Raw genomic sequence first — 27,322 nt, 5'->3', positions numbered from 1 at the left:
TTCAGAGGCCAGAAGGGGGTTTTAGATGTCCTGGATCTGAGTTAAGGCAGTTGTGAGCTGCCTGACATGGGTTCTGGGAACTGAACTCTGCTTCTCTGCTAGGCCAGTATGCACAAGGCCAGTATGCACTCTCTCTAGCCTACCTGCCTACCCTGACCTCCGTCTTTTTGAAATATCTTTTAATTTGTAAAATTCCTGAAGGAGTAAGACTCAAATTATGAGTCATTTTTATATTTGGATAAAATGCAAAGCTGTGATTGTCCTCAACACACACACACACACACACACACACACACACACACACACACACACATCCATTAACTTTTTCTTGGTACTGTTATATACTTATTATTTAGCTTTTTATTTTAAAATATTTTATAGTTGTTTGGATCATGTGACTGCCTCTCCATGGTACCTTTAATGCAATAGGAAGATTTTTAGACCCAAATAAAAGCCATCAACGTTTTATTTAATAAGCCAGTAAGTCTGTCTGATCAGTTAGCAGTAGCAAATGATACCTGGCTCAACATACAACCCAATGGGATTATTTAACCAAAAGGTATGAGGGGATTTAAGCATCCTGACAGCTTGGCTATTTCATTTCTTTCCTTTATTAGGTAAAATTCCTCAGAAGATGAGGCTGGGGGATGGCTCGGTTGGTGAGGACTTGATTTGGATCCTTAGTAATTACATAAAAGTTGTGTACAGTGATGTCTGTAATCCTACTGCTAATAGGGCAGAGACAGGAGGATACCTGACGCTTTCTAGCCAGTTAAGATACCTCAATCAGGGAGGTCCAGGCTCAGTGAGATAACTTGTCTCAAGAAATAAACTAGAAGGCCAGTGGCATGGCTCAAGTGGGTAAACTAACTCCTGCAAGTTGTCCTCTGACTTCCATGCGTGTGTCAAGGCATGCATTTATATTTATATACATTATTTATTTACATAAATAAATGTAAATTATTTTTAAAATGTTGGAGAGTAATAGAGAAAATATAGGACATTGACCTCTGACTTCCACATATGCTTGCACACAGACATACACACATACCACATGTATACAAATTCCCCCAAAGAATACACTTTAAGTATTTTCATCTCATATTTATCCAAGGGATAGTGAAGGAGAAGGAAAAAGAAGTAGGTACTTGGTCTGCTGGGAAACTGGGACTTCCACCAAAAGAGTAATAAGGAAGGAAATAAATAAATAGAAAGAAATCAATCACTACATAAATTACTATTTAGCATTTCCTACCAAATCAGTAGCAAGTGTTTAAACACAAGATGTTCAGTTGCTTAAGGAGAAGGATTACAGCTTAGTGTTTTGGCATGCCATACCATCATTAGTCACTTGAGTGGCCAAGGATCAGCAGAGCCCAGAGGTCTGAGGTCAGCCTGAGCAACACAGAGCTAGAGTTCATCTCAAAAAAAGAGAAAATAAGATTACATTTCAAAAATGCTTGAAGGGCTAGATGGATGGCTCAGTCATTAAGAGCACTGGCTACTCTTTTGGAGGAACTGGGTTCAAGTCCTACTTCCCACAACTCTAGGCTGAGGGTATCTGATGCTGTCTCCTGGTCTTTTAGGGCGCTTGTATGAACTGGTACACATACATGCAGGCAAAATGTTCATACACATAAAATAAAATGAAAAAAAAATATTTTTTCCTGACCAATTTTAATTCAGCTATATAAATGGCCATGGTAAAAGATAGAATAATAATTTGGAGTATCATTTTTGAGACTTATAGATATCTATGTAAATATAAACAATTTAAGAAAGATTTATTTGGTATGATAAATTGATATAATTTCACCAACACTGACTGGCTAGTATTCAGAAGGTACATCAGTAGATGAATCTCCACAACTTGTGATGACATCTCTAGACTCGCTTACAGTCAGCCATTTGCCTAGATAAAGGTGCCCCTAAATGTCTCACTGTGACTAAGGTTACTTTCCACTTTGTACAGTTTCGTGCCCAGCACTGAGGACTAAACCTGTTTGAACAAGAGGAACTTAATTAGACCTTTGGGGTATAACTGGGAACTTGCTGAAGGGCCCTAGGTTCTTAATGTCAAAGATCAGTCTGCATTAGCTGAAGACCAGCTTGTAGCTACAAGTAACAGCCCTGAGATAAGTGTCAGTTAATAATCAATTTATAGATGATTCACACCTTCTCTATAGTTAATGGTGGAATTTCTCCATTGAGATTACATAATTCCAAATGGGACAGAGTTAGGAAGCAGATTTATTCATGCAGAATGGCAATGGACTGCAGATTTAGAGAGAAACAGAACTGCTGCCCATTTCTTTCTGGATGGGAAGGAACAAGGTATGTTTTCCTGGCAGCGTCTGGTTCTTGGACAAGCATGCATTTGTGGGGAAGCCTGGGGTTATGATGAGGTGTCCCTCCCCAATACAGACTCCTAAGCAAACACGAATGACAAGCATACTGCATATTAGGTCTTGTACAAAAGTCTGAGAACCACGACTCCCCCCAATTATTATACAAATGTGGTTTATTTGTGACATTTTTAGATTGTAAAGAATGGAGACTTGGAAGCTTACTCTATACACTGAAAGAAGGCATTTCTCTATGACAACCACAACTGCAGCTAAAATCTTTCATTTTTAAGCAGGTCCTAGGATCTGAAGAATGCAGTCAGAACACACTCCATATTTTGTCAGTGAGGATTGTGGTGGAAAGTCAAGGACAAAAGCAATTTCTTATGCAGAGTTATCAGATTCAGGCATAAAATTCTAGCACATGGACAAGGACTCCAGCACCTATTGGCTACAAATGACATCATGCTTTTAAAGAATCCTGTTCATTTTTCCTGCATCTAGCAAATTCCTTAGTCTGTAGCTCCCTCTCCTGGATACTATGATTCTGTCACCCTCATCATTGTATCAGACAAGCAGAACTCACAGAGATACACCGACCATCAGGCCTTTCCCCTTGATTTGACTGTACATTCTTTTAACCTAAAATAAAGCAATGTTGCTCTGCCAAACAATAAGCAGGAATCTTACAGCTCAAGAGGAAGGTCTTATTACCTTTCGGCTGGAGAAATGACCATGTTTGCCCAATTTACTGTTAAGGGCCTCAAGGAACATTCCATCAGTGACTTTGCCAACATTCATACAAGCGTCATCCAGGATTGCAATGATGCCTTTGTGCTGCTGCTCCACGAGGTCCACAATGATCTGGTTGTTGAAGTAATCAATCTGCAGAACAAGCAGGAAAGCAATGCCCAGGAGAACAGGAACCCCAACAAGCAAGACACACAGGTGTCCCTTTCATTTCACCTCAGTGTCAGCTGGGCAGATAGTAGTGAGGTCAAGCACTATCGTGAGCACATATGTTATCAGAGGTTTCTGACCTAATATCTTCACTCTTGTGCTATGAAGGAATCAGCAGTGATGACTGGACTAAGGCAAGAGTGATTAATTCTTGTCTTAGTCCTTCCTGCCTCCCCATCCTACACCCAACCCCACCCCTTCATGAGTAGGATTCTCAACTGAGATTAATTTTGTCTTGGGGACATGTGATGTAATGTCAGCAGACAGTTTTGATTGTCATGGTAAGGGGAATGTTACAGGTGCTGAATGGGTGAAGGTGAGGATGCTGTTAAACTGTCCAATGCCCAGGACAGCCCTACTGCAAGAATTACCCATGTTTTCATGTTTATATGTTCAGTACTATATTTTTACTTACAAAGAAAAGTTATTTACACCTTTAGAAAAATATCCTAAAATACAAAAAAATGAGGGAAATATATTACTAGCTAACATTTCAAATATTAGGACTATGAAAGTAAAGTCTTCTGTCCTGAGTATAAGAATTACCTTAAAATCCAACTGTATTCCCAGAAGCCACTGATATTTGCTGAAGATTCTAGCAACTCTTGGTTTTAAGTTTAATGGTGCTTTAAGCACTGCTTAAAGCATGCCTTTAAAAGTCAGGTTCTGCTGGTGATCTGAATGTACATGAGTTGGGAGAGATGTGCAGGATGATTTAAAGGTACAGAGGTCCCGTGTCATAAGCCTCACTCCAAATACAAACACATTTGATAGCAACTTTCTTCCTATGACTATGGAATCAGAATAACAAACTTTATAATTAAATTTGTTATAAAATCTAAAATCCAGCTATGTCTATATAAAACATACAATGTATACAATATATTCTTAGAAAGCTTCAGGCAAACAATTGAATTGAAAATTAAAATTTAACTTTATGAGAGTTCACTAGAATATGAAGTTCTCAATAGTTAAAATGATTTGTAGGGACTCCAGAGATGGCTCAGTGCTTAAGAGCACTTAGTGCTCTTGCAGAGATACCTGATTCAGTTCCCAGCACCCACGTTAGGTGGCTCACAATCCCCTGTAACTCCAGTTCCAGGGTTTCCAATGCCCCTTCTGGCCTTCATAGAACCTGTAAGCATGTGACACACATACAGACAAGCATGCATGCACATATAAGTAAAAAGTAGAAATTTAAAAAGCAAAAGTATTATTTGCTTTTAGAAGCAAACAAATCAGAGGGCTAATCAGATTTTTATGAACTCCTGACAGGCACTCACACACAGGCCATAAAATAGGCTGTGAAGAAAAACTAATTCTGAACCCAGTCAAGCCACTAGATCTCATCACTAATACACAGAACACGCAGGTACACAGAAATGTGTTAATGACACTTCAGGAGTTGGATTAGCAAAATCTGGGCTGGGAAGCCTTACAGAAAAAAAATGTTCATTACAGAAAAAGTGCTAAGTCTTCTCAAAGGAAAAAAAGAAAAGGGGGCAGGAAGAGAAGGAGTGAGGGAAGAAGGGAGGGAACACATGAGGCTGACCTATGTGAGAAACCTATCAATCAATCAATCATGATGCAAAATCCTGATTTGGATCTAGTCATGTAAACTTTCACCATCAACAACAATAAAACAGCTTAAGAAATAGAAAATGATACTAAAGGAATTGTTATTCATTTTTGGGATGGGATCATAGAGCTGTGGTTATAGTTTTTGTAGGATTATTTGTCTCTTAGAGAGAAGAGGAGAATCACAGGTGAAGGGATGTGATGGCTGAGTAACTTCAAGGTAATCTGGACATCTGAGGAAGGCTCTGAGGCAGGAGGATGGAGATGGTGCACAGAGTTCATGTTTCCTTTTTACTCCAGAGAACTGTTGAAATGTTCTATAATGATGGACGGAAGCTCAGTGCTTAGAAGTTTGGGGTTCTGAGGCAAATAGAGGCTAAGATGTTGGTGCACAACGACATGCTGTTTCTGTCACCTAGGAGTTGGGTTCTGTTCTCTTAGTGGTCTGATCAGTTATGACTTCCTCATCTTTGGGGTTACTGAGCTTTTCTGAGGTGTCTGGATTAGCCACTACTGTCTCTGTTATGCTTCCCACTAGGAACTAAGCCCATGAAATTTGGTATTCTGATTGCTGAAGGGATTTTTGACTTATTTTTTTAAAGAAGGCTTTATTGAGTTGCCTTGGCTGGCCTCAAACTTGTGATTCTCCTGCTTCAGCCTCTGGAGTGCTGAGATTACATGTATGTGCCACAATCAGCTTCAAAGGATGTTTTGGATCAGTTACCTCAAAAATCACATCTGAATAACAGTACCTCAGTTACACCTGAATAACAGGTTTTATGATAAGATTCATGCTCAGAAAAAGCCTCAACTTCAGTTATATTGTATATCAAACAGAAGATTTATTCTTAGGAAACTCCATATAAACTTAATTGAATTGTATTTTAAATAGCTATGAGAGGTCACTGTTTAAATCAAACAATAGGCAGCTCTTTTATAATAAAATTGACAACTCTGGTTTATTTTAAATATGCAAAATTTATGCTCATATGCTTCAATGACATTTTATGGCATTCTAATATTTAACACAAGATGGAAGGCAAAGATGCAATCTGAGGCAGAAGTGCTATTTATTATACCACTCTCTTTTTAAAATAAATAAGTAAAATAGAAAATGGGAAGGTATGAATATAAAAATAATTTAAATATGACATTTCAAATAGCTTTTGAATTGAAATGTCAATACTATGTTTGATATCAAAGAAAAAACACTGTCTTGGTTGTTATTGTGTGGTGAGAGTGGAGTTTTATAAACTCAGCAACCAGGCATGGCAGCGGGAGACTATAATCCCAGCACTTGGGAGGTGGAGGCAGAATGAGGAGCACAGGTCATCCTTGGCTTCATAGTAGGATTCAAGGACAGCCTGGGACTGTCCCCTAAGAAACAAAGGAACCCAACAAAATTGCACAAAACAGAAACAATAACTATAAGAAAACATCAGAGAGTTCTTAAAAGTGTACTGCCAAGATTGCTCTACAATACAAATGTATAAGAAGAGTGACACACACAGGTCTCACTTTTGTCAGAAGCAGGAGAGAACAAGAAAGCCTGGAGAGCCAGTCTCTCAGCTGTGAACCTCTGACCAGTATCACTTCCTGTCTACATCTCATTGGCAGAGTTGCCTCTGCCAATTACAAACATTCACAAAGAGCCAGGAGGAGAGAGGTGACAGCAAAAGAGAGAATGTGGAACTGGACAGGCATACGAGTGTCCCAGCATTCCAACCATAGGATTCAGAGAATAGGAGTAGCAGCAGCCAAAGGCAATTCACTGCCACTTAGATCACAGAGGAGAAAAGGGAATGATGAGAGGAACAGGAACAACTGGGTCCAGAAATAAGTTCATCTAACTGAAGTCAAGAGAATGAGCTTCTAGTGATGTTACACTCTGATAGACAAACAACAACCAGGAAGCCACAAAGGTCAGAAGGTCTGCTAAGGTGGGCAGCACAAAGAGACTCCCCAGGACGGCACTCACGTGTTTCCAAGGGATGCCTTCCCGCTGGTACTCCTCTTGCTCCTGCTTCAGCACCAGCTGAATGAAGAGCTGCTGCAGTTTCTCGTTGCAGTAGTTAATGCAGAACTGCTCAAAGCTGCAGGAGACGGAAAATGTTAGGCTAATAGAAAGAAAAACAAGCAGTAGGATTTTCAGTATCATACCCAGTTTACCTGTTGTTGTCAAAGATTTCAAAGCCATAGATATCCAAGACACCAATAACTGTGTTTTTCCCATGTATCGTGGTGTCGTAGTTCTTGACCTCAATGATGTCATTGATGCGAGTAACAATCCAACAAAAGAGGCGTTCATATATTGCCTGTGAGAGAAAGAACATCATAAATTCTTGCCTGTTTGGGAATGAGTCTCTCTGTTTGGACTTGGGATGTCTTCAATCCTATCCACCTTCTCCTGACTGTTCAGCACATGTGTAATTGCCTAAGTAGAATGATTAGAATGTACATCACCTATTACCAGACAGCTACATGATGCATGGCAAACTGAAGGAAGCAATCTGGAGTTTTAAATATGATTGTTGGCTACTATTTGCATTTTAAGACTATTCTCTAGGCATGTATCCATACCTTACTACATCAGTGATACATCTGTACTTCTCACCTCTGAAGCTGTTCCTACTTTGAGCTATGAGTAAATGAACTTGGATACTTAAGAAGTTATTCATTCACTAAACATTTGCTGGGCACTCAGACATACAGTTTGTTGGAAATACAGTACAATATACACAGAAAGTCATAGACTCCAAGGAGTGTAAGGAATAAGATGAAGGAACACACACTGTCTAAGGTGACTTTTAAAAATTATGTGTGTTTTGTATGTGGGTGAATATAGGTGCCCTTAGAGGTGTTAGTTTTCCTGATACTGGAATTACAGGTAGTTTAAGCTGCCCAGATGGGTGGTGGGAAATGAACTTGGGTCTTATGCATGAACAGTAAGTATGTTTAACTACTGAGCCATCCCCATAGTCACTCCTGAAGTGACTCTAATTTATTCTGTGTTCAGGCAATCCACGGAAGGATGAGTAAGCATCATGACTTGGGCTGAGTAAGCAGCATGACTAAATAGGGCACTATGGGAGAGAAACAGCCCAAGCAGAGATACGACATGTGCAGAGGTCCTGTGGCTGGAATCAGTCAGAAGAACTTATGAGGCTACGCTGGAAGATGGCAGAGAATGAGGCAGGAGAGGTATACTAGTGCCAAACTCCGCTGAGGTAGTAGTTTCAACTCCCTCATTCCCACGGTTGGTCTAGTTTGCTTTTCTACCAGTGAATAAACCAGGAGCTTCACAGAGTCAGTGAGGGCCAGAAAGTCTCACGGTTTCCTAAAGCCCTTAGCCCACTGTCAGGGATGTCTGAACATATCCTTAGAGAATTTCACTTATGCTGCAACCCATGGTTCAAGTTTAGTCTCACCTTGGCAAAGGCATCTCTGCCGTAGCTAGCCTCCTGTTCCGTGTGCTGTTTGTCGATGATGTCACGGCCTGTGGCCACCGTCCGGTAAAGCAGGGCTTTCTCCACCATGTCTGCCTTAGTAGAGAGCAGTTCTGCTATGACAGACACAACCTTGCCATTCTCAATAAGCGGTGTGTCACCATCTACTATAAATTTTAAATTTCCCTATATCAAAGCCAAAAACAAAAGAGACATTTCCAATGAGCTTCTGACATACCATGAGTTCAGGTAAGCTTGCTTGTACCTACCTTCCTAAGTTGCATGTCCACATATGAAAGCCTCCTCCGCACTTCCTTCCCTCTTCTCTACACCTGTCTACCCTTTCATCTTAGTGGACAGTTTTGACAGAGGGTCTATATTGTTATGGAGTCAAGTTCATGACTATCTTTGCCATCTGGTCTATGGTGCTGGCCTCAGATGAGCTGTCTGTGCCTTGGAGGCCACTTGAAATCATCTCTTTCAAATGCCGTCACCATTAGGCTCGGTGCTGAGTTCAAGGTCTAAGGAAATCACACACTGGGTACAGCCTCCAAGTCTGCAGTGGTTTGGAAAACCCATAATCGTACAAAATAATAAAGAAAATCAGAATACAGTTTTCAAAACCACAAGGGAAATTTTCACAAAGGAAATTACTTTCAACAGGGGACAATTTCTAAAAGAGTGCCCTGTTTCTACAGGGAGACAATACACTTTGAGAGTTCCTACTCACCAAGTGAAGAATAGCAGCCAAAATTTTATACACTGTTTGAATCTCCTCAGGTTTGAATCCAATTACTTTCATGGCATCAGCTACGACTTTGAACTCTGCAGCATCATTGATGGAAGACTAGACATGAACAGAGAACTGTAAGTCACAAACACTTCACCTAAGCATTAACTACAAAACTCAAGTGTTTAGCCGAAATCTTGATGCCTTTGTAGTAAATCATTTTAAAGGAGACAAATATTAAAAAAATTTTGTGTTGGAAATGTTGTTTAGCTATATAAGGCCTATTTGTGTATGAGATTTGTGTCACTTAAATAAGCACCATGCACTTTTCTGAGCGGTTTTGTCCCGAGTTGAACCATTGACGATCACAGCTCCATGCTCCATGGAGGCAGTGGCATGGGACATAAGGTCACACATGAAAATGTTGAATGTGAGAACTCTATGGTCCATGGCTGGCTACTGCATCGGCAGCTCTCTCCTCCAGGTCCTCTGTGCAGGCTGGAAGCAGCTCTCACACTGTATAATCAGGCTTAGTTCCCAGCAGAGGAAAAGCAGCCCGTAGAGCAACTTAGCAAGCTGTCAAGCAGTCCAGAGCTATACTCCATTATTTCTCTCATGTGATAAGTGATAAGAAGCCATAGCTTCTAACTGGAGCACAGTTAGAATCTGCAGTCCTAGGACACATGGACACTGGGTTGGACATACCAGTGTGTCATCAGGTTTTACAGTAAAAATTGGCAACTGTTTATACTACAAGTTTCCAGGAAGTAGCTCTGGACTAAGCCTCTTCTCAACAAGTTGCTCATTTTGCCTGGATGGGGCCCTGGCCTGATGCTTGCTTACTGAGGAATGATATACAAAACAAACCTACTCTGCTTAAAGAGCACACATTCCTTTGTGTTATAGACATAACTAGACAAGCTCCTACACCTGCCAGTGTTTTCTCACTATGGAGTGGATGCTTAACCTTACTGAGCCTTAATTTCCTCCTGCATTACATGGAGAGAGTAGTACATTTCTTACAGGTTGTCTGGTCCTTAGCATACCAAAAATACCTAAATATCAGATATTACTACTATAACTACATGTTGATATTATAGTTCTGTCCCATACAAGGACATTTCTGGCTGTTTCCCTACCAGCCATTAATCTCTTCTTTCATTATTGCTTAGAGAATGAGATTTATTTAGTCCTCTTCAAGCTCACCTCTGGCTTGCACCTAGTCTCAGGAGGCTTCATGGTTCTAAAGTGATCATGGCCTTATCCTGGCTAGTATATGGTAAACCTGACACAAGCTGGAGGTATCTCAGAAAAGGGAACCACAATTGAGAAAACACCCCCAGAACAAAAGCCTTCAGGTGAGCCTATATGGCATTTTCTTAATTAGTGATTGATTTATGGAGGCATAGCCTATCATGGGTGGTGTCACCTCTGGACAAGTGACCCTGAGGTGTGTATAAGAAAGAAGGCTGAGTAAGCCATGGAGAGCAAGTCTGGAAGCAGCACCTCTCCTGGGCCATATGTACTGCCTTGACTTCCTCTGACTCCCCGGATGATGGACTAGAGCTGGAAGATGAATTGAATTCCTTCTCTCCTTAAGTTGCTTTTGGTCATGGTGTTTATCATAGCAGCAGAAACCCTAACTAAGACACCCATTTCTTCCCCTTACTAAGTGAGTGCTCAGCCACAGGCCTGTGATGCCAATGTCACCTAGGAGGTGTGAGGAAAAGCACATGATGGGCTTGCAAAAGAATTGCCCAGTCTCTTACAGCTTGTTAAGTGTTGATTTCAGAATCCTCTATACATATTTAAGTATTTCTGGGAATGCAGAGAAAGTTGGACCATTGCCTTCTTCTGTTTAATTTTCAATTCATTTTCAGCCAAACATTTCTGCTCTTAGAAAAGTATAAAAGGGTGGCAAACCTAAATGCCAAGGAATAGAAAATTAATTACTTCTATGAATAGCAATAAAAATATTGCTAAGCCAGTAATGAGGGTATAACTAGCATAAGTGAAATAATAATTTAAGTAAAAAACACTTCTCACATCTTTTCCTGTCAGAGATCTTTGTATTCTTTGCCTAACTAAAATCACCAGTGCTTTCTCCTGTGAGCTGGTCTGGCTGTGTGGCCCAGGTGCAACCATCATCTTTCTGTCTCCCTCTTCAGTACTGAGGTCACATGCATGTGCTACCATACTCTGCTGGCAGTGTACTTTTTATTCAAGAAAAGTTAAAAATACGGAAATGCAGGGCCCTAATATGCATACTCTTACCCTTCTGGAAGTAACTGAGACCCAAGCCTCCCACAGCGCTCGCTCTCTGTGTTTCCATACCTCCCCTCCAGTGAACCATGACAACATGCATTTACTTCTTTATACACTCTCCTCAACCAACACATTGTCAAACTGGCTATGAGATGACTAGAGGAAAACTAATCCAAATAAAGAGCAAAATGGACCTGCAGATATGCATGCAAGCGATTACAGGCAAGGGGAGGGAAAGCGTGAGGCCTTTCGAAACGTGAATACAAGGAAACAATCTAAGGGGACAAAACTATTTCTAGGATAATCACAATCAATATTTTAAAATAGTGGAGGTTGGGCAGTGGTAGTGCACACCTTTATTCCCAGAACTTGGAAGTCAGAGGCAAGTGGACCTGTGAGTTCAAGGCCAGCCTAGTCTATAGCATGAGCTCTAGGACAGACAGGGCTACCTGTCTTGAAAGACGAGAGAGAGAGAGAAAGAGAGAGAGAGAGAGAGAGAGAGAGAGAGAGAGAGAGAGAGAGAGAGAGAGAGATAGAGATAGAGAGAGAGATAGATCAAAGTGCTTTTAAATTTCATTTTGTCATAACAGCATGCCTTTGGCTAAATCACACACACACTCTTCTGAGGAAGGCTTGCTATTGGTCAGTGATTTTTATGGTTTCAGATAAATGGAGTCAGATCAAATATTTAGAGATGTTAAGAAAAAACCCTGAACACAGAGAGGAACTTTTCTGTTAGATGAGGACAGTATAGCCATGCAAGGTTAGTTAGCTAGGTTTTCAGTCCAATGGTGGCATAAATTTTGGACTGAGATTTTTAAAAGCAGAACAGAGGAAACATTCATCTGCATGAGGGCCTGGGTGACTAGCCTGTGCTCCCTCTGCCTCCTCTTGGTTCTCAGAGAAGAAACTCACCTTCAGTTGTGCCCCCACACGGATGTAGTTGTAGGATGAGAGTGATTTCTGTAGGTGTAGAGAGTGTAGCATCTGCTCAGAACCTCCCTGGAGTAGCTGAAAAATATTTAATTTGAATTAAACTGCTGTGATGGATAATCTTGGTTGTCAGCTTGACTGCGTTTGGAATTGACTAAGAGCGGCTGGGTATTCCTGTGAGAGGTCTTCTTGATCAGGTTATTTGAACTGAGACGACCCTCCCTAAATGTAGGCAGTCTAGATAAAAGGAGGTCTAGGGAGCAGCCTTGCTGTCTGGTGTGTATCTTGCCAGTCAGCTCGTTTACTCTACTGCTGCTAGAGCCACAGTCACTGCTGCTGACAGAAGAGCTCAGTCTCTTCACCGTTTCAAGGAAGATCAGCAACTCCAGGTAGTTCAAGGCCTTCAGCACCAGACCAGAACTACTGAGGCACCTGCTTCATGGGCTGAGCTGTTACTTGGTTCTCAGCCTCTCCAGCATGAAGACAGAATTGTGTAAGCCAAGCCAATAAATACTGTTTTAGTAAATACTCACTCATTTGTCTCTGTCCCTCTAGGGTTCCTACTGCTACTACAATTGTCAAGGCAGATGCTGACCCCACACGTCAAATGGTCTGATACAGACGTGATCTAGCTCTTTACTCATTTTCTAGACTTTACACAGTCCTCCTGTTCATGCTTTGAGGACATTTTTTGGATTTTATTTTGTCTTCTTGTTCTCATGTATAGGTAAATAGCTTCTATCTAGTAAGACAGGCAGAATGTTATACAGCCATGAGGAATAGCACTTAAAATTCACATTCACAACAAGATGGGTCTGAAAGGTTCTTGTCCGGAATGCCATCATCTGACAGGCAGGATCCCTGCACTGAGGGGCTTGCAGCTGAGTAGTGCCATCCTGCTGAGTTCAGGAAAGTCAACATTGTGGGGAAGAGGCGTCGGCTGGCAGTCTCATGCAGTCCACGTGCTCAGCAGCTTTTCCTCAACTGTCACACTCAGACAGGGGTGTGAGTGCCAGCTGGGATTCTCAGACTGAAGATATTTCTTTTGTTTGTTTGTTTGTGTTTGTGTTTTTGTTTTTTTTTTTCGAGACAGGGTTTCTCTGTGTAGCCCTGGCTGTCCTGGAACTCACTCTGTAGACCAGGCCGGCCTCGAACTCAGAAATCCGCCTGCTCTGTCTCCCAAGTAGTCTGAAGATATTTCTTAGCAACTTCACCTAACTGGGAAAGATACTCGCAGAAAGCTGTAACTTCTTGAAATAAACAATTCTTATATTTTATAGAGAAATTGTTTATCTAAAATCTAGCAAATTGTTAACAGAAACACAAATACAAAATTGTTATCCTTTTATTTATAAAGCATGCATTCAAGAGGCATTGACATAAAGGTTCTGCACTCAACAGTAAGCTCTGGTTTACTTCAAATGTACAGTTAAAAGACATTAAAAATGATTTTTTAACCAAACATGAATGGCACTGACCAAGGCAATTACTTAATCAAGCAATGTTGTATATGATTACACTGTCACAATTAATCACCTTCAAAGACAGTTACAAAAAAAAAATCAATCTTTTTAACTCAAAGTTTTAAATGTGTATCTGCATGTGTGTTCCTGTGGGTGTGTGCAGGGAGGCTGGCTTTTGGGTTGTGTCATTCCTCAGATTCCAGTTACCCTGATTGGAGGCAGCAATCTCCAGGACTGCCACTGCCTACCCAGCACTAGGACTGTACATGAACATCACCAAGCCCACAAGTTTTTAAACACAGGTTTTCGGGACTGACCTCAGGTCCTCCTGCTTATCAGCAAGCAATTTACCAACTGAAATAGCTCCAACCCTATGGTTTTAATTCTTTAAACCCCCAAATGTTACTTAATTAGGTCAGCAGATTTTTAAAGGATCTTGGTTTATATTACTTTGAGATTCGAAAATCATATTAAAATCACACTTGCTTTCTGAGCACAGATGTGCCAAAGGAGGTTTATTTAAGAGTTTGTTTCAAACTCTAATAACATTCCCTAAAGACCTATTTCTTTTTTTCTGAGTGTTGACAGCATAGAAGATAATTCTCCCTTGGATTTATAAATCCTTGTTTTGTTTTTAAAGTAATCATATTGCCTTACACCTATTGAGAGCAATGCAAGCCAAATTGACATTTCCATCTCTGGAACTCTCAAGCACAAGAGAAGCAACTCAATTCAAAAGAAAATGAAATCAACATTTCTAGACGGTGTCAATAGCTTCCACAGTCATTACACTGTTACCTCCACTTTATGGTAATGTTCTGCCTGGGAGCATTTGTTGCCTGGTCACCTATGAGCTCTCACAGTGCCCACAGTCACGGTCTCTTAGGTGGGGTAGGAGATACAAGCCTGTACAAACATGTAGTTAGCTTGGAGACAAGGAAAGCCAGAGGGGTGTAGGACAGATAAGAGTACACTAGAAAGATTCTTTGCATGGCTAGGCAAACAATTCTCTGCATAAGGAACTGATTACTAACCTGATAGAAAGAATGGAAGCTTCGTTCTCCAGGTTGTTGCACAATCACACGAGACTGAGAAAAAATATTTTTAAAAAATAGTTAATCTGGAATCATAGTTATAAATGAAACAGGAGCAACTTTCTTAGAGAATCTTGCATTCCTTGTGCATTAAAAAAAAATCTGTGGCTAGTGATGGGGTTTAGCTCAGTGGTAGAGCCCTTGCCTAAGCACAAGTCCTCTGGTTTGGTCCTCAGCTCAGGGCGTGCAGGTGTGAGTAAAAAACAAACAAACAAAAAGAATAAAATAAAAAAACCTATGGACAAAGCTTGTCAGAGATGAGTGTTCTCTATAGTTTGCTTAGCAATATTTTGATAATTCTTTATATTGTTTAAAATAATATTCATGAAAAGTGAAGCCATGTTTCTTTTGTTGTTTGTTTTTTAACCTGCAGTCTCAAGACAGTATGTGCAAGTGGTAGGGTTCTGAGTGGGGAGACTGGGAAGGAATGCTGGGGAGGAACATTCTCAACATTCCCTTGTCCAGAGTCTGCTGGTATTTCAAAAAGCAATGCCTCATATCCTATAATAAAATCAGTCACCATGATCAGGCCCTAGGGACTCCGCTTAGACACTCTAAAAAGACTGTTCAACATGTATATGCATTCAAAGCATTCTTTTTGATTGAATACACACACACACACACACACACACACCCCACACCACACACACACATAAATATACATACAGTGGAATCATAAAACATGAAAGAAAGATGGGTAATATTTAGTGTTTCCTGCTTCTTTCCAACTGACTCTGAAAAAGTACTTGTTTCCTTAGTTGTCTAGCCTTGATATAACAGATAAAAATAGAAATTGCAGGGCTGTAAGATGCTGTGGTGTCACTGGGATGGAAAACACTTGACTGAGAAGCTTCTGAATTGAAGCACAATTTGAGGCAGAGGTGACTGTATGGTTTGGCTTAACTAGATTGAAAGAATGAACTGTCCTGCTGCAGACAGTAAGCAAACAAACTAGATGAGAAATTTCAATTTAGTAAAAGTAAACTGGATGGAGGATGGCAACATGAGAAGAGTCAAGGTCTGAAAGCTGGGCATCACGGTACACTCCTGTGACCTGAACTGGTAGAAGCTGAGGCATGAGGATGCTGAGGTACAGGCCAGCTTTGGCTACATAGGGGAAGGGAGGGAGGGAGAGAGAGGAGATTTGACTAGTTTGGATTAGATCTTACCCAAAAGTTGTCACACATTCTTCCGTCCCATGCCCACCCCAAATCTGCACTGACAACACCTAACTCAATGCACCAAGTGCTCATGTGAGGACACAGGAGAGTATCTTACCATGGAAGGCAGACTTGAAGACAGGCAATAGGATTAAACAGTACTTTAAAGCAATAAATGCAATTTCACAAATATTAGCTTTAGACATTCAGCTCTCACAAGCATCTCCCTAGAAATCTAGCACACATACCTTTTCCAGCAAGTAGTTATTAATATGTCCCCCAATGGGGTCTCCTTTGAAGTCAAAGTTGATATCCATGTATTTCCCAAATCTGCTGGAATTGTCGTTACGATTAGTTTTGGCATTTCCAAAAGCTTCCAAAACGCAGTTTGACTTCAGCAACATATTCTTCACTCTTTAATGAAAATACCTCAAAGTTATTATAAAAAATTCAGAGATGAAGATAATTAGAAAATTGGATGATCTTATCATCATTCTATCCCATATGTCTTTGTTTCTACTTCACTGACAAGATTCTTCTCACAGTGTCACACTGGAGAAACAACCTGGCCTCTGACACAACCTGATTAGTGGACCATCGTCCCTCCCCCAACCCCACAATGGACCCTTCAAACTTCTGCCCATAAATGACTGTATGCTTTACAAAGGCATGTGTGTAGAAACTGCTTGCTTACAAAGGTCCCCATAAGACGATAGAGCCCATTATGCTTGAGAATGACAGTAAATTTACATAAGCCTTATCTGCTACATAAAAATGAAAGTGATTTAGTTCTCAGCTAGCTACTCTCCTGAGATTCAAAAGAAATTACAATAATTTGATCAAATGTTAAAAAACCAGAAGTGGGAATATGTCACATTTTTTTAGAAGGCCTCTTTTGACTGGGTAATCCAGTTATAATGAAAATGCAAAATCCACACAGTATCATCAAATCTAAATTCTTTTCCTTTACATCAGCCAGCACCCTGACTCCATCTGTCAAGCTGCCTGTGACAGACAGACGAATTTCGACTCCTCAGTAAACTAATGTTCATCATCAGAGCTAAAGGAAAGTACGTTCTTCCTCTCAGAAAAGGCTATACTGCACAAGAAAGCTGGTCATGCTGCTTCATTAGAAACAAATAGCCACCAATTCACTCCTACATACTTAGTAAGCAAATGCTGTGTGCCAGGCACTGTACTCATCTAACTGTGAGCCAGCACAGTGCAGTACGAAGACTTTTTCACACATGAATCTTACTTGGACTCCCAGCATCCGTGGGTTACAGTTGTGACACTGATAGAAAGCCATGGGTCCATCTTCAGGGTCCATTTCTCTCAGAGCATAATTTTTAAAAACACAGAGCAAAAACCTGCAGAGACTTGAACAATAAAGCCAAGCTATGCAAATTCCAAGAGCTCTGGTGAGATTGGAAACTAGCTAGAACCAGGACACCTTCAACTGTTTCAAAGTAGTTTTAATTTTTTAAAAAAATCTTGATAAACTGGAAATTGATATAGTAATAGAAGTAAAAGCAGAGATATAATATGCAATGTAAGAATCAAAGCAATTTACACATCAGAGAAAATGCTTGCTGCCAGTCAGTTGAGGCCTGGCCCAGTGTGCATACTAGGCGAGGCTATGCCGGCCAACCCATGTCCTTGAGGTTCCTTACCTTTCTATCTCTGCTCTCTGGCTGGGATTGGTGATGGCGGCGATATACTGCATGATGTACTTACTGGCCTCTGTTTTACCAGCTCCACTTTCCCCTAGAGGGAAGAATCAGGTAGGGGTAAGCTCATTGTCAACAGAGTAATTTAAACCTTTGATGGCTATTCATTTAAAACTCTGTAACTTTCGCTTCCACCTTCCCTTCTCCTCCCTCCCTTTCTTCCTTCTCCCTCCCCACTTTCTTATTAAGTTATTTTGTCCTGAGACGCTTCTAATAGATAGAAACATGTCTTTAGAAATGACAGAAGCAAAATTATAAATTACAAATCAATATCTAGTTAAGTAAAATACATCAAGGACTAAGTTGTGGTAAACTAGTTCCTTATACTATACACCCAAGTATAGCAGAAACTGCTCCACACCTAAGTATAGCAGAAACAAACTAAGGGGGTGATTCAAACAGTAGCTACAGCTACATTCATATGACCTTACTTTCTACAGAAAAATTATTTAAAATTTATTGGGAATAAAGTAATTAGTTACAACCATCAGAGTCAGGTGCTTACAGGCCCAGCTACTCAGAAAGCTGAGAAAGAGAGCATGACCACGAGGATTTCTGAAACCAGTTACAGTTTGGGTTCAGTCAGAGAAGATGTACCTAACCCTCAAGAGATTGGAGGCCCCAGGGAGTTTAGAGGTCTGGTGAGGTGGGTGGTGGTTGGGTGAGGACACCTTTGTAGAGACAGGGGCTGGGGAGGAGGTATGGGATGTGGAACAGTTGGAGGGTGGACCAGGATGGGAATAAAATCTGGAGTGTAAAAAAAATAAAATAAAATAAAAAATAAAAGAAAGAAAGACAAACAAGAGTCTTAAACCAGATTATAGTAATTTTAGTGAAAAAAGAAAACACCAAGCTTGAGACACAAGGCATTATAGAAAAGTGTGTAATGGGTACTAGTGGAGGTAGCAGAGGGATCAATTTAGAAGTCCCATCTATGTGTTTAAACACTGAAACTTCACTCACTGGGCTTTCTCCCAAGGGAATATTTTTAAAAGTAGTTTAACTAAATAGTATAACTCTCCCAAGGCTTTAAAACTATTTTTAAATAAATTATGTTATGGCTAAAATTGGGCAAATAGATTAATAAATAATTAGATAAAAATAATTACACAGTGGAATTTCTAAAGAGAATGTGCTAGTTTTATGAAAACCTTAATGAAAAATATGTCCACTATACATTGCTGAATGGAAAAACCAATTTTGTAATGGCAGATATATGCTTATAATTATGTATTTTTGTTTATTTATGCATGTGTGACTATGAACTTACACACAGCAAAAATATACAAAAGGGCACACACTAACAATCTGCTACTTCTGGAATGTTGGGGGACGCAACCTCCCCCCCCCCCATGTCAGATGGGTCCAAGAGGATCCTCCCCTACATAAAACACAGCTCTTGCCATTGCTCATGGTTGTCCACCATGACTTGACACTAAGACCCACGACTGAAGATACTATACACTTTGTACTGGACATGTAGAAATCAAGCTGGAACAGACTTAGAAGCTTTCCTTCTGCTTGCTTGCTTTCATTGTACCCTGAAGGTACAATGTAGGCTGCTGATATCTGGTGTTCATCAACAATTTTACTCAGCTATGAACTTTGTGAGCTACAATAATGACATGCATGTGGGGGGGGGGACCAACTACTATCTGATTGGATTTAAGTCCCACTCCACAGGTAGAAACTTTGTGCCTGGTACTGTAAACTTAGCCAAGAACCTGTGGCTGGGGAGGTCATGGCCCTAGGGGAAAATCAACTATTAATACTTTTATAAATGGACAAAGTCGCCAACTGTCTTCTAAATCCTCATTTTTATACCTACAGGCTAATGCATCTCTTAGTTCCCATCAGAGAAGCTTCTTTTTGCAGCGGTGGTGGTTAATATAGAGACTCACAACTGGTCTATTCCTAACTGGAATAAGGGTCTGTGTGGGACTTAGCCATAAATGAGGTATCTGTATCACAAAGCTCAAGGAGCATTGTGGAAGAAGGGGTGGAAAGAGTTTAAGAGCCAGAAGTTGGGGAGGACTGCTCTGAAACAGTGTCTTTAAATCATGACAGGGTCTTTTTAGTCATACTGTACACTAAGTCGCTGTGGTTGCCTCTACAAGATCCTGCATGAGTTCACGGGAGCCCACATTCTAGCATGGATGGGAACGAGGCACAAAAGACCCATCCTTGGCTGAGGAGCTATTGACAATTGATGGCTACCTGGGGGAAAGACCATCAGTTCTTTTTAGGCGTGTGGATCCTGGTAGGTTGACCATGCTCCAGTGGATAGCCCTACACCCATGTATATAAAGGCAGCAACAATTAGATCCAGGTGCATGGTAGACAAGAGAAAAGGAAGTTAAAATGGTAGTGGTAGGAAGAAGTGGAAAGGAGGGAATTAGGGGTGATAAACGATAAAATACATAGATAAATGATAAAAAGTACATTGTCTACACAAAATTCTCAAAGAGAAAGAACCCAGATGTCCTTCAACTGAGGAATGGATTAAAAAAATGTGGTATATTTACACAATGGAGTATTACTCAGCTATTAAAAACAATGAATTTGAGAGGTTCCTAGGTAAATGGATGGAACTAGAAATTATCATACTGAGTGAGGTAAGCCAATCACAAAAGAACACACATGGTATTCACTCACTGATTATTGGATATTAGCCCAGAACCTTAAAATGCCCAAGATGCAACTCACAGGCCACATGAAGTCCATAAAGAAGGAAGACCAAGTGGGGGTGATTCGGTCCTTCTTAGAAGGAGCAACAAAATATTCAAGGGAGCAAATATGGAGACAAAGCGAGGGACAAAAACTGAAGGAGGGGCCGTCTGAAGACCTTTCCACCTGAGTATCCATCCCATGTGCAGTCACCAAAGGTAGATGCTGATGTGGAAGTCAGGAAGTGCATGCTGATAAGAGCCTGATATGGATGTCTCCTCAGAGGTCTTCAAGAGTCTGACATATTCAGAGGCAGATGCTCACAACTAGCCATTGAACTGATCATGGGGTTCTCAATGGAGGAGTTAGAGTGAAGACTGAAGGAGCTGAAAGGATTTGTGGCCCCATGAGGAGAGCAACAATACCAACCAACCACAGCTCCCAGGGTCTAAACCACCAGCCTGGGAGCACTTATGGAGGGATCCAGGGCCTTAGCTGAATATATAAGAGTGGAGGGCCCTGCTGGGCACAGGTGGAAGATGAGATCCTTGACCTCATGAAGGCTGGACGCCCCAGGGGGTGGGAGTTTTGAGGGTGGGGAGGTGGGAGTGGGGGGGTAGATAGAGGTTACATCCACAAAGAAGAAGGAGGAGGTGTGAGGGGATTGGGGGTTCCTGGGTGGGTGGGGGATGGGGTAAGGGGACAACATATGAAATGTAAATAAAACATCCAATAAAAAAAAATATATATATATGTAAATAACAAGTAAAGAACTTTTTATTTTTGTTCATAAACTTGTGCAACTGGTCAACTTTTTGAATGTTTTCAATTGTTTTGGTCATTAAAAAACAAAACAGTATATTCCTAGGCTATAATTCTCTAACTCCAACACTAAGCTATTTAATCTTCTGACCCCTAACATTCTTATCTGTAAAGTAGAAAAATAACTATGCTACATACCACTAAAATTGTTTTGATAACCAAAATAAAGTAATGATCATAAAAATATTTTGAAAAGCACAAAACCACTAAAGTAAATGGGAGGTATTATTAGCATCAACAGAGATTCCCACAGTTTGAGAGGCCATCCTGGGCCAGGGAAAAGATAACTTTCTTTGTCCTCATTTTACTAGGCGAGATGCTGCAAAGGGCTTAGCACTATGTGAGTGGCTAGGCTCCCATTCTGTGCAAGTGGGCCGCAGCTCATCCTCTCCTCCCTAAGTTTCAGAGCTTAGGCCCCAAGCTCAGGAAGCCCATTTCCACCCGTGTCTGCACCACAGCACCAGTCTCCAAATACCTGTCTGACTTTGAGGCAAATGAGTGCATCATTTACTTTGTTTCATTTTGCTAACATCTGAACTATTTTTGTTATGTTTTGACACTTTTTTGGTGCTTCGGTTAGGAGGAATCATATTCCATGCTGGCCCAGTCTACAAGTAACAAAAGACATACAAGTATAATGTGTACTCTCTTTATGTGATGAGGCCTTGTTATGTTGCTCGGGCTGGTCTTGAACTCCTGAAAGTTCAAGCAAATCCTCCTGCCTCAGCCTCTAAAACAAAGACTAGAGGATGATAGAACATGGTAGAAATACTTTGGTATTCAGTGTTCATGACTTTTCTGAGCCCTATAAAATTTCTTAGGTTTGTAAACTTAAAAAAATAAAGTTTTCATTGATTGTATGAATTCTTGAGTACAAAAAAAATTAAATACTTTCCAACTTTGGAACCAGGGCCCCCTCCAAATACCTGATATCATAATACAGGTGTCTTTTGATCGCCTCTTCATAGCCTTGTAAGCAGCGTCAGCAATAGCAAAGAGATGAGGAGGTCTCTCATATAGCTCACGGCCTTTGTACTGCTCGACTGTGTCCCTGCCATAGATGTTCAGCACCTTGTACGGGTTCACAGAAACAACCACTTCTCCAATGAATGTGTAGATGCGTCCTTTCTCAAATCTGCATGGAAGCAAGAAAAGGTCGCTGTGGTTACACAGATGTGTGGAGTCTTTCTTCTTAGTTTATTAGCAAATATGCTCAGCTGTTCCAGGAACTGTTAAATTTATCTGAACTGACAATTTATCTCAGTTTATTTTTAAAGACCACATTACAGCTTAGTATGTTGACTTATTTCTATAATCCCATCTCATGAGAAGCTGAGACAGGAGAATTGCTGTAGTTCAAAGCCAATGAGTTCCAGACCAGCTTGAACTACAGAGTGAGACTCTGTCTTAAACATAACACAACACAAACAAAAACGCAGACTATGTTTGAGTCAGTCATGATAGCTTATGCTTATATTCAGCTCTCATAAGACTGAGGCAGGAGGATTGCTGTTGAGTTGGAGGCCAGCCTGGGGTACATAATGAAGCTCATAAAAAGCAACTAACAGCAGGACCTTATCTGATGTGATGCCCTTCAGATGCCACTAGTGAAAAAGGTCAGTAGGGCTTAAAAGCCAGGCAAGAAGAGGAATTTAATACTTTGAAGGCTGTGGATTACCACTTCCCAAATACAGAAGGTCAATCAAGAGAGAAACACTCACAGCTCTAGTAGGAAAAGAAATGGAAGTGAAATTAGATCTTGAAATTTACTTCACTGGATTTTCAATTACGAAAAGGCCTGTTCACATTTATTTCTTCTCCCTCTAGAAGTCTCACTAAGACGTCAGTAAGGAAATACACACAGTAAACTCCACAACAGAAAACGATACAGGAGACACTTCTGTTATAAATCACACTGGTTTTTGTAGTGATTGCTTAGAATCCTGTGGTGTAGATACAGCATGACTTATTCAGTGATCTTCCTTCCCTCTTGGGACTATGAGCAACACTGCAGAAAACCCCCTGGACACACAGCTTACAAACCAGTGGGAAAGACTCTCAGGAATGGGACAACTGACTGAAAGTGTCTATATTTTTAAGATATATAATACGGTCCCATTTTTGTATGGAATCATATGTGTCTATCTTTATATACGTTTGATAAATTAGTACAAGAATGCATGGCAAGATATTATAGAAAACATGGTATATTTATCCTCATATACATACAGTGGGATAGTATGGATGGGGGAATTAAGAGGCTGGTCAGAAGATGCCATAGGAACAAAGTAAAAATAGCAAAAGTCTCAAGACTGAAATTATAAATAGGGACGATAAATCTGCACAAAAGTTGAATATAAAAGCATAGAAAACCCACACATACTATTTACACAGTAATCCACACCTATAAGCATGTATAAACCAGAGCTTAATTGTTTCTCTCAAGTGATTGTTACCAATACACTCCACCTGCTGAGAGGCACAGGCAAATACCGTCACTTTTCAGCATCCATTGAAAATTGGTTCTATGAGCCCTCACAAATAACAAAACTCTTGGATGTTTAAGTACCATATGTAAAATGTCCTAGATTTATGCAATGCCTTTGTAATACTTCTCCATATTTTAAATAATCTGTAGGCTATAACAATTCTTCATGTAATTTATGTGCTACCTAAATAGCTGTTACATTTTTAATCTGCAGTTCCCTGGATGTGAGGATACCAACATCTGTGGAAATGGAGGGAAGACTGTATCTCACTTCCAAGAGCTGAATGAAGAGTGCTCACATAGGCAAAATGCTGGTCCATGGGTAGTTTGTCTATTTATAACCAATGGACAAGGAGAAATAATTAAGGGTTTGGGACTGATAGGCAAAATTTTAAAACTTCCTTTAAGATGGAAAGTTGTCATCTATAATAAGACTGGAGACAAACAAATACAGATGTGTGAACAATAAATTAAAACCAAGATTTTTATCAAGAAGTTGGCATGTATTCAAATAAGAGTTATCAACCAGTGAAGTTTCCTGTCTGCTTTTTTATTGTGGTTTTCCCACTGACAGTCAAAACACTAGATTTGGGGTCCTTTGCATCTGGGCCTGAGTACTCACACTACTAACAGCAGTGAGACCTTGTAAAAGTGATTTAATTTCCTTGTGTTTCAGCCTCTCCAGCTGTACTATGGTAATAATTATCCCCCCCCAATCCCTCTGGCATTGAATATGTATTTTCCTTTTTTTTTCAAAAAATGGCAATTAATTTTATTGTTCTATTATGTTATCTATGAAAGTGATTGTTATTTGCTTGTTTTGAGACAAGCAAACCTGGGATTACGGCAGCCCAGATTGGCCTTGAAGTATGTAGCCAAGGTTGGTCTTCAATCCCTGATATTCCTGCCTCTATCTGAAGAGTGCTGGGATTGCAGGTGGATGTAGATTCTTTACCAAGTGTTTTTATTTTTATTAACACTGCCCCTCCTCAATAACCCCTATTGCCTCAAGAATGAACTAAATAATCAAATGTCTTTCCTTGTCACAGCTATCAATCAACTGCAAACCACCACCAAGATATCTATCTATACAGCTTACATTTAAGGACCTAGAAATGTGAAGCTGGAGAGATGGCTCAGTGGTTAAGATTGTATATAGCACTTGCAAAAGTCCAGAGTTTGCAGCACCCATGCCAAAGTGACTCACAACTGACTATAATTCTCAGCCCATGGGCTCCTATACCCTCCTTCAGCCCTCCAAAAAAGCAACTGCACAAACCCTCCCTTCAAGAATATACATACTAAAAAAAAATCCACAAAAAATAAGAAGTAAGATTCACTACTCAAGTCTCTCTGATTGGATCCGCAAATATGCAGCATAGGCTCAGCAGGCATCATCGAGGAACCTAAGACAGGGTTGTTTAGTTTTCAAAACATCTCAAATAGGAAAAAATAAAACACAAAAATGAGCAACAGGGTGTTAGGGGGAAAAGTTACCTCATGAGCTCAATGCTCTGACTTAGAGGCAACATAATGCAGTTTCTTGCTGAAGAGTTCTTATAGCCATGAATGAGATTGCTTCTGAAATTCTGGTATTCAAGTAATTATTTTGTTTAACTACATTTCTAAGCATCATTTTTTCCAAAAATATAGTTAAAATACATGCACAGTAGCAAGGTGAGCAGGGTGTGGTGGCTTATGCCAAGAATCATCGCTCCTGGGAGGCAGAGGCAGGTGATCAAGGACAGTCTAGACTACATGGTGAGACCTTGTTTCAAGAAGGTATACAATGTATAAGCCATTTGTTTACAAACCATGTTATTTACGAATCATAATAGTGGTGCTATCTGTTGACTTGAAGAGCATTTCAGAGGCTCAACAAAATAAGACATTAAATAAATGCTTCAGCAATTTGCAAAACTGGTAGAAAATTATTTTTGAAATTCTAAACTGGTTATCAAATGACTTTGAACTTGGTTAGGTCTCAAAACTACCACTAGATGGTGCCACTATACACTGTAATATGTGCAATTTCAGAAGACTTTGGTGCCTGAGGTGGAGGGGAACAGAAAAGAAATGTAGTTGATCCTTTCAGTGCTTCCTTTGGGGAGGATCTGCAGTAATTACACTAGAAGATGAGCAAGAGACACCCTGTTCTAAAGGAATAATAAAAGCATTTCTATGATCTTTGTGTGTAAACCTGTTATGACAAACTGTCTACTTTGTGTACTATAAAGGGTCTAACCGTAGATATTAAAAGGGGAAAAGAATAAGAAAGTACTATAAATAAATTGTACCAACAGAGAATAAGGGGAAAGACAATAAAACCATGTACTATAGTCGCAAACATTACCACAAAAAAACTCCTTCTGATGAGGAATCCTAAAGTCATAGACAAACTGTCCCAGCCACACAAGGTCTGGCCCCCTTTACTTGACTCCTAACAACCAATACCACTTCTGTCCTTGAGCATCTCTCCCATCACCTCTTTAGGTCTTCATCTTCATGGTTTTGTCCCTGTTTCTCTTCATTCTGGTCCCATTCTTATCCTACACTGGGAAGATTCCCCCTAGTTCTTCCAAAGTCTAAGAACCAGTTTCTCATATACATACTTATATATGTGTGTATCTTTAAATTAAATTAAAATTAGCTGGACATAGCACCCTCTTGCAATCCCAGGTCTTGGGAAGTGGAGGCAGGAAGATCAGGAGTTCCTGGTCATAGTGAGTTTGAGGACAGCCTGGGTTACATGAAACTGTATTTCAAAAACCAAAAGCAATCAACCGAAAATAGCTTAACTGCCATAGTCTCTGAAACTTAAAAAAATATTTATTGAAACAACTAGATATTTTCATTGGCTTCTAAATGAAACAAAAGTTCTAAAATATTTTAATTAACATGTAGCAATGGAGAAGATATTAAAGACAATGCTGTTAGAAGAAGAGTGTAAAATACCCACGGTACAGACAAGGTGTGTGTGCACAGGAGTGTGAGTGCGTGCAGAGAAGGAAGGTGGCTGACCTGGGCAGAGCAGGAAGCCATGCATTGTGTTCATGGAGTAGATGCTGCTGCATGACAGTCTCTGGAAGCCTGGTGGAGTAAGCATAAAATTGATGTGTCTGGACACAGGAATGAACAACAAGGTCTGTAGTTACAGAGAGCAATAAGATGCTCAACGAAGGGTGGGCAATAGAAATTAAGGACGGAGAAATCTTAATTGTTTTAAGGGGAGACAGAATAGAATATAAAAACTTACCAAATAGAAGAGATAAAATTGTATTTAATTTTAAACTGAGTATAAGACAAAAATGGAGTTATTTCTGATCAGATCCTCCCTAACTCCCTTGCTTCTTTCTTGACTTTTTGCAGACTTACTCTACAGCTCAAGCTAGCACAGAACTCACTAGTAAGCCAGGCAGGCCTCAATCTCCTGCCATAGTTTCCTGAGAGCTGGCTTTACAAAGTGAGCCACCACAACTGGCTTTTGTATTTCACATGTACTGCTGAGGCTCCTAAGTCAGATTCACTCACTAACATTTCACTGGTGCTCTTGCTTAACTTCATCAGGTCTAGGGAATCATTTATAATCAGAAGGAAAATTCTCTGTGAATGTGTATTTAATAAAAATCTTTATTCATGGG

The 27,322-nt window shown here is 40.2% G+C and overlaps 1 protein-coding gene across 1 annotated transcript in view; it reads right to left on the bottom strand.

The window, feature by feature from the left end:
* Myo1d (myosin ID) overlaps nucleotides 1-27,322 on the bottom strand; it is a 289,429-nt gene that overhangs the window by 182,353 nt on the left and 79,754 nt on the right. The window contains exons 2-11 of the mRNA XM_028759311.1: nucleotides 22,120-22,328; nucleotides 17,648-17,741; nucleotides 16,223-16,388; nucleotides 14,755-14,808; nucleotides 12,240-12,335; nucleotides 9,060-9,176; nucleotides 8,312-8,515; nucleotides 7,053-7,198; nucleotides 6,862-6,976; nucleotides 3,060-3,230 (exon numbers count right to left, since the gene is read on the bottom strand). Of these exons, the coding sequence (XP_028615144.1) occupies nucleotides 3,060-3,230; nucleotides 6,862-6,976; nucleotides 7,053-7,198; nucleotides 8,312-8,515; nucleotides 9,060-9,176; nucleotides 12,240-12,335; nucleotides 14,755-14,808; nucleotides 16,223-16,388; nucleotides 17,648-17,741; nucleotides 22,120-22,328 (1,372 nt within the window). The remainder of the gene's footprint in view (nucleotides 1-3,059; nucleotides 3,231-6,861; nucleotides 6,977-7,052; nucleotides 7,199-8,311; nucleotides 8,516-9,059; nucleotides 9,177-12,239; nucleotides 12,336-14,754; nucleotides 14,809-16,222; nucleotides 16,389-17,647; nucleotides 17,742-22,119; nucleotides 22,329-27,322) is intronic.

Source organism: Grammomys surdaster, unplaced genomic scaffold (assembly GCF_004785775.1).
Source record: "Grammomys surdaster isolate TR1022 unplaced genomic scaffold, NIH_TR_1.0 126278, whole genome shotgun sequence".
In the NCBI taxonomy this organism is placed as follows: domain Eukaryota; kingdom Metazoa; phylum Chordata; class Mammalia; order Rodentia; family Muridae; genus Grammomys; species Grammomys surdaster.
The sequence above is the reverse complement of the archived record's forward strand: the minus strand, read 5'-3'. Positions and strand labels throughout refer to the sequence as shown.